We start from the raw sequence: 12,286 nt of genomic DNA, 5'->3' as shown, positions 1-12,286 counted from the left end.
ATGTATTCTAGTTGAAAATGGTGTTAATAAGTATTTTTCTTCTTTCAAAAGCAATTCTCTGAGAATTTGCTGTGTATTTTAAGTGTTAGAGTGTAGAATGTTTATATTTTCATAAGTCATTCTTTTTCAATATCATGCAGTGTATCTTTCTGTATAATTGTCATTTCTTTCTTAACTTTGGTTACCTGTTTTGGTAAATTTTGTTGTCCTGGATAGTCTTTTGTCAATATCTGCAAGTTTAGGAAGTTAATTTTTGTCTCAATGTCCTACTGTTTAAAGAAAGAGATCTGACTTCCAATTGCTGTTGAAGCACTGGTAGCTTTAGTTAGCAACAATAAAGCAAAGTCCAAAAAATGCTTACAAAATGTTTTCGTCATCAGCTTTTACTTAAGAAGGGTGTAAAAATGCTGGTAGATGTAGACATGTAGAAATAATCTATTTTTGGACCTGTTAGAATGTCAAAGGTTATGTTTTTAGTGGTTTATGATATTCTGAGAATGCATCTACAGTGTTTTAGCTAGAATTCCAGGCTGCTTTGGACACCCAGCACTGACACTTGTGCTACCTTTGTTGACATCTCATGATCAGATAAATGCTGTAAGGAAATCCTTTGGTCTCTTCAGGCAAGTGGCATTGGGAGCTTCTCAGGAAGGACCTTTTTCTGCCTCATTGCTACATAAAGAGAAAGGACAGTGGGAGTTGAAGGGAATCCATCCTCAGCATAGCTAAATGTATCCATGAGATCACTCCCAATGCATCTGAAGTTTTTCTCTGGGAATATCAACAGGATTTTCCCCTTTACAACATTTATTTGTTTCGTTTGTTTCTGCTGATATGAAATACTCATATTCAGTTTGGGACTGTAGGCTGCCCTTCAGGCTTCTTAGTATGGCAGTGTGCATGCAGACAAGTACCAATGACCTAAGACCCATAGAAGCACAAATACTTACATATACCCATCAGTCAGTTTGTTAATGATCTTTAGATGAGTTTTATATTCCAAATATAAGGTGTGAATACATTATAGATAGTGCATACAAAGTCTAAGCATAAAATAGGCAGCCAAAAACCACATTTGTGAATGAATGATGAAAAAAGTGATTCAGAACAATATTCTTGCTACTTCAAAGTTTAAAGAAGTTCTTAATCATTCATATTTTTGGAGAAGGGATGCTATACAATGCAACAGTTCATATATCTTTCCTTTCTCGGTAATCATTATTCTAGAGTGGTTGGTCAGAAATGTGTTTTGTAACATAAGGAGACATCCAATATTTATACTGGGCTAGCCTATCTACCTTAACTGTAAAAATATAATGTTAACCCCCCCATTTTAATGTAAATTAAATTATTATAGGAGTGAAAAGCACAGTGAAAGATAAGCCATTGGTTTTCCATAATAAAATCAAATCATCAGGATATACAGCAGCACCACGGTGAGTAGATATATTACTATTTTGCCTGTTTTATTGATGTGTGATATTTTTTCACATAATAGAGCCATGTAGTCTTATGACTGTGAAATTAATCACCTGTGAAAAACAGTTATGATGTTATCAAACAAAAGAATTGAAAAATATATTGCAAAACAGAATTTTCACAGCTTCTGGTTATTGTTCAGCTTCCTTTTGAAATCCATATTAGGCATCCTGACTCTTTCATCTGATTACTCTTGTTTCTTCAGCTTGCAGAAAGAATTGTCTGAGAACTTTATTTGAATGGATTTTGTCCTTTGGAGTGCATTATTCAACAAACAACTCACAGAAATTAAAGTGCAAACTCAGGCATTAGATCATTAGAAATCTATATTATCATCAAAGAGTACATTCTCTTACCTACTGACATTACCAGTAGACATAAATAGTAAGAAGGAAGTAGGATTGCTTTTGTTTTAAATAAGCTGTTTTTCTCATGCAATGTTTAATGTTTCATCTAGAAGAGTCTATTTTCTTTCTCATAGAAGGACTATGTTTTCTCCTAATACTAACCTGAATAAAAAAGAGGTATCAAAGTGGAAGACCAGTTGTAAATGGTAAGTAATCTAGTAACTCTGTTAGAGGAGGAACAAATTAAAATGAGGATAATTAGAGTTCTATTGAAAATATTATTTGTCTCTGTTACTTTCATTTGAATTTTTTAGTTAGGTGTATCTCTGGAACTAAAAGGCTTTGTAAATTTGATATAAAATGACTGCAGCAAGTGATTGGGATTATCAGACTATCAATTAAATTTGAGTGTTTCATATAAAAGAAAATATACATATCTATTTTCTTAGATTTGTATTGATAGAAAGAGGAACAGATGCTAAATATGGTTGGAAGTGAAGTCCCAGAATGTTCTTAAGCTGCAGTTCCAGTCAGAAAAATAGCTGAATGTGGCACAGAGAGACATAGTGATTTCAGATCATGTGCCTTGTTCACCCCTAAAATCATGTTATCTTAAGCTAATACAGGGATTTAATGGATTTAATCAAAATATACATAATGGTGCAAATTGACCATTCCAAAGTGGAATCTTCATCACTGTGGACTCAAACAACAGATTTTTTTTTTAGAGCTGGCACTTTCATGTTAATTTTTGTGGAATGTTAAATGAGGATATTGCACCCATTTTTTCTCTTTACTATTATATAGTCTTTTTGTCTATGTAGTACAAACGTAAAAGTAAAGAATGATTAATGCCATCATTTTTCTCATTTAAAAAGAGCTGTTAGAGGATTAAGAAAAACCACTTAATAGCTCAAGACTAAGTTGTTTTAATCCTTGCACACATAGGTAAGCTTTTACATGAGCACTTCAGATAATTTCTTTTTTGGTTTACACTGTTTTATGATAGGTTAACCTACTAAGTACTGTAAGTTTTGTGTGTGTGTGTTGTTTTTTGTGTGTTGTTTTTTTCTTAGTTAAATTGCCTTTTTTTTTTTTAGTTAATATTGCTTTTTGTCACAAGAAGGTAGAGTTTGCATTTTTTAAATACTTTTGTTAGATAGCTATGCAACTTAAGAAACTTGATTTTTTTACAGGTCTATGTTAATTCTTGATCTCATGAATTCATAACGGTGATTGGGGTAATTTAAGTATGACAATTTAAAATTCATTTGGCTCTTACCTTGAATTTAACATAAGTTTTCCAGGAAATATTTATATAGTGGTGTTTATAATAGTTCCCAAAGAACATTTATTTCATAACTGAAATGAAAATGTACTTCTTTCTTTCTTTTTTCCTTCTTTGAAGTAAAAATAAAGAATATCCATTGGACGGGGATCCTCCAATCAAATATGAGAAACAGATATCTGTTACTTGTAAGCCAACTCCAATTTTTTGTATTCAGTATTCTGGTAAGTACAGGGTTTGTAAAATGTGCCGTTCTGTCAGTGTGCAGAAAGAAAACCAAAATTTGTGTGGCATAGTATATAAAGACTGTGGAATCACTAGAAAAATTCCCAGAAAACTTTCTGGCAGTACCACATACTGTTTGATCATAATTTTTGTCTTGAAAAACCATTCAAGCTGTTAACATGAATGCAGAAGGATTCTATTTCTGATTTTATGTCTTTTCCTTTTGAATTTATTCTATGACTTTCCCACTACAACTTGAAAATGAGTAGTTCTTTCACTAAAGAGTTTATTTTCTGAGACATTTATTGTCATTAGGGTGTATTGTAAGTTGAGTTTCAAAAGACTCAGAATACTCATATTTCTTATATAAATATTATTCAGTTTTTCTATGTTGAAATATAAAAAAGGAATTCTTCTGGGTAATCCAAAGAAGGGCATTTTTCTTAACTGCTTTGGATAAATGACTCTTGCAATAGGGTTAAGTCAGTTCCAATGTAAATATGATTAAGCAGAAACCACTCCTTATATTAGCACTGAAGCATTTTACCAAGTATATAATTATGTCAGTGTACACCATGCAAGCCACAATAGTTTCAAAGTATTTAAAAATATATATCTTCATAAAAGGATTATTTATATCTTTATATAAGTATTTTGATGACAAGTACAACTTTCATCCTCAAGGAAAAAAGCAATTAGGTGCAATCAGTAACTTTTCTAAAATATACTCCAGCCATCTCTCTGCTCCTTAGAGAATGGGAAGAAGTTGTTATTTAAGGCTCCTGAAAGAAATTGGTTGCAGAGAGCTTATTTCTAGGAAAGTTTGTGCACTTAAAATGAAAAGTTCATTTTTAGCAAAGAAAATAATCACTACAGTTTTGATAGTACATTTTAAGTCTAAATCTTCTGTTACTGTGAGGAAGAAACATCTTTCTCTGTTTTTGTCCTTGTGTCTTGTCTCTTACCCAGACATGCATGCACACACAGGCTTAAACAACCACAGTTTAGCAAAAATAGTAAAGATTTTTTTTTTTTTTGGGTTAAAAAATTGTATTATTGTAACCTTGTAAGGAGGGGTTCTGTTACTGTTGTAGTCTGTATTGACCAGATGGTTCCTAGTTTTACAATATATTTTCGGCTACAAATTTGCAACTTTGAGTTCCACCTTGGAACAATCCCTAAAGTAGTCTTTGTAAACTGCGAGTCATAATAATTAACATTTATTAGCATCTCCAAACATAGCAGAAAGGAAATTAAATGGCAAAATTAAGTAAGACTTAAGATTTAAAAATTAAGACTTGTTGCTCTCTTAATATAAACTTTCATTCAGGATTTGAGATGATATTCCAATAAACAAGCCTCCAAGATTCTATGCAAAATTATTGTCTCTCATTCTTTATGCACAAGAATGTTTATATGTTGTTAATTCTTTGTGTGTGTCTATGGCTTACCTTATATGCATACCTGATATACTTATCAATCAACCCTTATGCTGAAAATCCATACTGTCAAAACTTTAAGAAAAGTGGGAGAAATCTGCAGAAGAGCACTGCATTTTACTCCAGAGACTTCATATCTTCAAGTTTGTGAAGAGCAATGTGTTTGTGAGGTGTTTACTGAAGACTAATTCTTTGTCAGTTGACTATAATGGTGCATATAGTTACTGGTAACAGAAAAAAGGATTCTGGTATGCCTCTTCTTAGCAAATATGTCAGCCTCATGTTTCTCACTTAAAATTCACTTTTAGTAGGTGACTCTCAGAGATTAGAAATATGGATCTCTTATCTGTTTATATTGCCATAATGTGGGGAAAAATGTGTTGTGGAATACAGTATTCGGAACCAGCTATGTGGATGGTACCTGGACACTGGATAGCAGTGCCTAAAGTTGGTGAAATCAAACATGACTTTTACTCCATCTCTCTGTAAAGATGCTCTGGAGATTTAAGAAGGGGGCACTCAGATGACACCTCCTTAAGAACACCGCTTATGGTGAACCTAGTAACATTAATTTGAATTCTGTTCTTCGTTTTCTTAATCTCTCCCTGTGCTGTCTTCTCTTGCTCCACCTTCCCTTGTTTTATCCAATTGGTTCATTTATTTGCTCTTTAATTTTTTTCAATGAAAACTTTTAAGTGAACAGGTAAATTTCACAAATCTCTGCCATTAATGTAGACCTTAGAGAGTCTATCCTTTCAATGTGTGCCTCTGCTGATTACCAATATAAATAAACAATCTAACTTCACTTGGATAGTTTTTAGGATTACCTTATGGAGGAAGTTCATCATCTATAAGAAGTAATCCAGAATGACTATTCTGCATTTTTTTTATTCTAATATATAAAAAGTGATATAACTTCAATAGGAAGATATAAAAAAGGAGACTAAGAAAATAGATTTAAATGACTGCTAACAATTTCTGCATTTAAATTTTGTAGCATACTTTTTGTGAAAAGTGAACTTCTGCCTTGTGATGAAAACCATTTAGGGAATATGTCAAGACAAGAAATCAATTGCATACAAATTCCAACCAATTCTCCAACATGAATTTGTGCTGTTCATACAAAATACGTGTTAAACATATGAAATGAATATCTGGTTTGTGTTTTGTTGTAGTGACATATGTGAGTTTTTATGAATCAAAGAAACAGCATATTAGGTCCTTGTTGCTTTCAAATGTAAATCATTAGATACTTTTCTTCATAGGGGATGGAGAGATGCTGGCTTGTGGCCTGGCTGACAAAACTGTACTGATATTCAATTCCAATCTCACCGATACATATAATGTTTTTTCAGGTAAATTTATGAATTATATTATTAAAGATATAGTGTATGATTGAGTTTGATCTAGAATGGCATATTAACTAAAAGATTCCACTTACATCACCTAGAGAAGAACAAGGGAGAGGGAGTACTGATGATTCAAGGTTTAGAATTATTTCTCTGATTGCTTAATTTTGTTTAGAATTAAACTGACTACCAGATTTTCCCATTTCTCAGCTTTTTGGGAGGTAAGTAGTAATCTGTCATTATATATATATATGTATATATATATTTTGCAATGTGCATTGTGTATGAATAGTACAATAATTAAATAGAAACAAAAAAGGCGATGTATTGCAATGATTATGCATGTGTATATTGGAGTAGTATATTGTAATTAGCCAAAAAGTTGACTGTGATGACTTGGCAAAAGATGTGTTTGGTTTGCAACTCCAACCTTCTAAAGAACAATTATTTAAAAAACGAGGGGCTATTCCTATGGAGAAATCCATATCTGCAGAAGTGTGTGCATGTGTGAACACATGCATTTTTAAACGAGTCTTAAAAACCAAATGTTTTCTAAATTTCTAAAAGAACTATCTGTTAAAGTTTTAATAACATTGAATGCTATGACTTTAAATTAGTCCTGCTGAATTAGTTTTCTGTGAAACTTCATAATGGAAGATGACTGTTTTTTACTTGCAGACCCTAACAAGTATTAAAAATAGACTATTTTAAGTTATTTTAGAAAATTATTTTTAATAAATAACTCTGAAAACTGATTTTTGAAAACTAGTTTTCTTTTTGAGTAATATTCATTGTATTTAGTGAAAGAAACTGTGGCATTAAGGAGGCAATATTGCTGATATTCTCCTTCTTGTGTGAAGAAATTTATGATAATATGATTTATGGGCAGAGTAATGAGGTCTTTTTCTTCAACAATAGCAAGTTCATAAACTTTGAAAAAAATTTTTCTTCTAATTTGAGCAAATTCGTAATGCAAGTTATATAATCTGCAATCAAGAGTAGTGTTTGGAGGTTTTATTGACATAATTTTGTTATGTAGGTAGTACTACATAACAAAAGCAACAAAACAGAAGGAGTAATTTTGTCCAAAGAGACCACCATATATCTGGAATATATTTAACAGATCAGGATTTCTAAAAAATGCAATTAACCCAAACAGATCACAATTCTGTATTTCCTTCCCTTATTTGTTACATGCATCTTTAAAAATAATGATACAGTATTGCTACAGTTGCAAAATTATTCCATAGGGCTCTAAATTTTCCTTGTGCAGTATGTCTTCTGTTTCTGTTCTTTGCAGTTTGTCTTTGCATCACAGATCCAGCTTCTGTCTATGTGAAATGCTACCAAGGCTGGTTTTACTTGAATGTGTATAGAGATTATGTGCTGCAGAAAGTGACATTTCAGTTCCATTAAAAACTCTTTCTTCTCGATATTTTTGTCACTGGAGATTGTTTTTATGCAGGTTTCATTGATTTTGGACTCGTAATAGCTCAGTTTTACCTTTGTTGCATATCCAGGAAAGATACTAATTTAATTGATTTCATTGATTTCATCGCATGAACACCTCCATATACTTGCTACATAATAAATAATATCTAAGGAATAATTCAATACTGGCAATAACAGATAACATAGACTTTAATAAGAAAAAATATTCTGAGTAGACATATTTGAAAGCAGAAAAAGAAGATTAGAATTGAGAGATTTCTACATTAAAAATACCCCTTAGTTCATGTTTCTCACTTTCATGAAGAATACAGTCGTTAGGTTTTGACACATTATTGACAGAAGGATTTGTCTTTCCATAAAATAAAATTAAATATGATGATTTTATAGGATGCTTCTGACATTCAAAACTCTCTAAAATACTGCAGTACTCTGCAAATTCAGGCCAACTTCTGATGAGAAGAGTAAAATAAGCTTCATCAAACTTCATGCTTCTACAGAGAATATTTTTCTGGTGCCAGTAGTTAAGATGTCGAGTTAGTTCTTGGTCTTGTTTTAAAAAAAAAAAAAATTGGTGTATTCCTAAATTGTTCTTCTGATTGTGGCTTTATTCTTTAGCTTTCTTAGGTTTTGCACTACTGTCTGATTTATTTCATTGTTGCCTTTAATCTCTTATGTCTTTTTTTTAATGATACAGAGTCTGAAAAGCAATGTAAACCACATTTTACTTCAGGCTCTTTAGGTAGCATAAGATTTAAACCTGTGGATCTAATTCTTTTCAAAAGCAACATAAATATGAAACTGCCAGATACTGTACTGTAGGGGAGTAGGAACCTCAAGCCATCAATTACCTGCTTATTTCATATACATAGTGCAATTCAGATTCAACTTTTGTGCAGTTCACACTATCATGAAATCACCAGTTTATTTTTGGTGCCCTTGGTTTAAAACTATCATAATATATGTTTTTTCATTAAAACCCATGATGCATTACTCTTATTAAGAGCTGCAACTGATGGTAATGTAAAACTATATTTTTCAAGAAATGGCAATTATGTTTTTTCTGGTAAAAAAAATCAATTTCAAGGCAGCATTAGCATCTGAATATAGCTGCATATTAAAAATCATATTTTTATAATGCAGCACCGGAGAGGAATGGTAAAACAACAGAATTTTTTTCTATAAGCCCATTTTATTCAACTTTGTTCCCTGAAGTGCGCAATTATGGTTTTAAGTAGTGTTGCATTCCTTTTCAGTGGTGACTCTTCAGGTGTCTGTGTCCCGTAAGTTAAGTTAATGTTGACCGACTGTGAAGAGTTACAGTCAGCATGGCCTTTTTGAAGAAGTCTTTTTACAAAACCAGCTGCTGTTTTCAATGTGCTTCAGGACTGGGGAACCCTGAATAATGCCAGTTTTGAAACTTTCTGGGCTCTTGCAAGCCAGCTGGCATCTCCTCCACTGTGCTTTGGGACCAGGGGGCCTGGAGTGCAGAGATTATAAAGCTTTTTGCGTGGCTCTTCCAATTTTCCAAATCTCAGATTTTCCTAAAATTTCTCATGTTCCTTGCCACTTTGGAAACCTGTTTTGTATATTTTGTTGTGGTGGTGTTTTTAGAAAACCAAAGCCTCTAAATAAATCTTTGTCTTGTGAATAAAACAAGTATAGTACTTATATATGTATTTATACACTACCTATGCAGTTCTCTGGTGAAAATTCTACAGGTGTTTGGTAACTGGGAATTAAAATATCTCATTTATAAGTTTTTTATAGACATATGTGATCATGGAAGATCTCAGTCGCTGAGATAAATTGAATAACCTTCCTACAGTTTAAAGCAATCTATTTTTTTAATGTAAAACTTCAGTTGATTAAGGAGAAAATGTACACAAGGGGGCAGCAGCAGAACTTTGAATGTTTTAAGGCTAGATGAAATTCATCAAACTTCATCTGACAAATTAGAATAATATGGGTCAAAATTTATTAAGTTTGATTGAAATATGTTCTTTCTTGACCTTTTTGATCAGCATCAATATAATTTTAGATCAAATTAATCATTTTAGCTTTTACATAATGTTTCTGGCTTTTGAGTTCTTTGTAAGTTTACAATCTTGTTTTTAACTATGTCACGCCAAATATAAAGTCTCTTTCTAGTAGATGCAAAATGCAAAAATGCAAAAGTTAATAACAAAAAATCTATTGACTGGACATTATAATGCTTTAAACTATAATTTTTAAACAAGCAGTTACATTTTTTAATCTAATGAGACAGTCCTGCAGCAGCTGTTGAAGTGGTGTGTTCATTATGTTTTTACAAAAACAGCTAGCTCACTAATAAAAGGCTAGCAAACAAAATAAAGAATTTCAACTATTTGTAAGGTCTTAAGGGATTTCCAGATCATGTTTAATATAAAATTTCATTATAAAATATAATACTCAGATTCTCTTTTGAGTAATACTGTATCTTTGCTTAAACTTAATTTCAAGGATCTTTCTTGAAAATGCTCTTCCAATGACTTGAAGAAATTAAAGTCAGAATTATCCTTGTCTGATTATTAATGAAAGACATTTTCCTGTGTTTTTTTGGTGGAAGAAAAATTCACACTGTTGCAGTTTTAATCCGACCATTTGAAGTCTATACTTAAAATGTATTATAATATTGTGCATAATTATATTAATACAGTTAACTCTGGACAAATGTGTGAACGCAAGAAATGAGCTTTATGGTATTTTCATTATTATTTTTATTAGGTCATGATGGTGCAGTTAACTCTGTTGGCTGGAGTCATAACAGGAAGTGGTTAGTTTCTGCGTCAGAAGACAGAACTTTAAGGGTCTGGTCAGTCTGCAATAAGGAACCTGCCTTAATTATGGTAATTAGAAACTTCCACTGGTTTGGACACAGAGGACACTGTTTTAGACTTTCATCTATTTTCATTTTAAGAGCTCTATAGAAGGAACATACAACCTAATTTTTAGAGCTACTGAGTGGTGACTCCAACTAATATCTGGGTGTTCTCCGTTAACTTAAATTAAGTTTTTCTCTTCATAATTTACAAAAAGAAAAAAAATCAGCCTTGATAGAAGAAAACTAGTGGGCTTGTCTGAAAGTTTTGGTTTTATTGTCTGCTCTGTATATTCTGTTTTCACTGGCTCAGTTCTGCTTGACTTTGTAGTCTACTCCCCAATTCAAATAGAAGTTTAGAGTATGAAGTTAGATTCTATTAGGTTCAATTGACTACAGATTCTATTAAATTTACTGCCAACTAATTTATGCAGAATGAAAACTATTTTTAGATTAATAGATGTCAAAAATAGGAAGGATCACTACAGTACATTAAACTCTTGGCCTTTGATCAGGATAACAGGGAGTCTTTGCCTTAACACCAGGAATCTCAGACAAAAAATATTTGTTGTGTTTGAATCCATTATTAATAAATTCCTTTTCATTTCAGGGTAAAGAAAACTTCGATAAGACTGTACGCTTTGCGCAGTTTTATTTTTTAGATACATTTATATTACTGTGTTGTGGAGCTGAATTTCATCTATTAAATTTCCATCTAGACACAACCAAGGATGACCTCAAACGGTGAGTACAATTTCTCTTTAACAGACAAATGAAAGTACTTGTACTGTTTGATCTGGGATTTTGTTGGTGGTGATGTGGACTGGGGGGCAAAAGTATTACAGAAGAAAAAAAATTGAACAAATTGTAGAAGCTAATTGCAAAATATCTTTGTTCTGAGTGGAAGGACAAAAAGAATTAGGGCTACAGCACTGAAGTCTTAGTTGATATTGTGAATGGCATGTCCTATCTGTTCGTGATATTAAACAGTATTGGGTTGCATCCTTAGATGGGAAAAACTGGCCTATTTCCTTGGTAGTGTTGTTGCTGAACATAAAAGCATACTGAGCACAAGCTTAAATATGTTTTTGAATAGGAGTGCTTTCCTGGATTTAGGCATGAACCTGGTAGGTGAAATTTCACTGAAATGTTAAATGGTCAGACAGAAACACGTAATATCTTTCTTCCATAACCTGATTACCTATTTTCTGTGTTGCCTGTTAATTCTTAGCTTATGGAGATATTACTAAAGCAATAAAAAGGTAACGTAAATTGCTATATGAACTTTAATCTCTAAGAGACAAGAACTTATGTAGTGTCTAGTTCAGTGTGTCCACAAAGCCTGGCTTAATTTTAATTGACTTGAATTGAACATGTATAGGACATGTAACAAATGCATTATGAATCTCAGTTTACTGTTGACTTTTTTCTTTTTATGTGAAATTCTACCTAGGCAGATAACCCACATGACCTTAAAGAGTTCTGTGTATTTTGGGAAGCAAAATTTCTTTGGTAGTGTGTGATCAGCCCCTGGTTCTGCTCCTGCCTAAGTGGAAATTATTCTTTCCTCACTGTTTGCTCCTCATTTTCTTTCTGATTGCCCTATGATTAGCACATTAAATGCTATACTGAAGCTAGTGGACTTCTTGTTGAACATAGGTACTTCATAGATTTTTTTTCTGTTCAACATTTTCAGTATACGTACGGGATTATTTTAGTCTTTCATGTTGATGGAAGATCAATCGTATGTATATGAATATCATGTTTCTTTTCATCTAAATAATTTTGGTTACCAAGTTTTTTAATAGAGTTCAACAATAAGTCAAAAGATCTGTGGCTTTAATTTTTAATAATGAAAGAAAGCGTTT

At 32.2% G+C, this 12,286-nt stretch overlaps 1 protein-coding gene across 4 annotated transcripts in view; it reads left to right on the top strand.

The window, feature by feature from the left end:
* Positions 1 to 12,286, top strand: part of WDR27 (WD repeat domain 27) — a 100,813-nt gene that overhangs the window by 15,403 nt on the left and 73,124 nt on the right. For 3 of the 4 annotated variants that reach the window (XM_017817613.1, XM_017817610.1, XM_017817612.1), the window contains exons 13-18: positions 1,358 to 1,436; positions 1,961 to 2,032; positions 3,235 to 3,338; positions 6,044 to 6,133; positions 10,325 to 10,446; positions 11,029 to 11,162. In XM_017817613.1, the coding sequence (XP_017673102.1) occupies positions 1,358 to 1,436; positions 1,961 to 2,032; positions 3,235 to 3,338; positions 6,044 to 6,133; positions 10,325 to 10,446; positions 11,029 to 11,162 (601 nt within the window). The remainder of the gene's footprint in view (positions 1 to 1,357; positions 1,437 to 1,960; positions 2,033 to 3,234; positions 3,339 to 6,043; positions 6,134 to 10,324; positions 10,447 to 11,028; positions 11,163 to 12,286) is intronic. The other variant, XM_017817614.1, reaches the window with a different exon arrangement.

Source organism: Lepidothrix coronata, unplaced genomic scaffold (genome assembly GCF_001604755.1).
Source record: "Lepidothrix coronata isolate B3197 unplaced genomic scaffold, Lepidothrix_coronata-1.0 Scaffold61, whole genome shotgun sequence".
NCBI lineage: Eukaryota > Metazoa > Chordata > Aves > Passeriformes > Pipridae > Lepidothrix > Lepidothrix coronata.
This window is presented reverse-complemented; position numbering and strand designations above follow the sequence as displayed.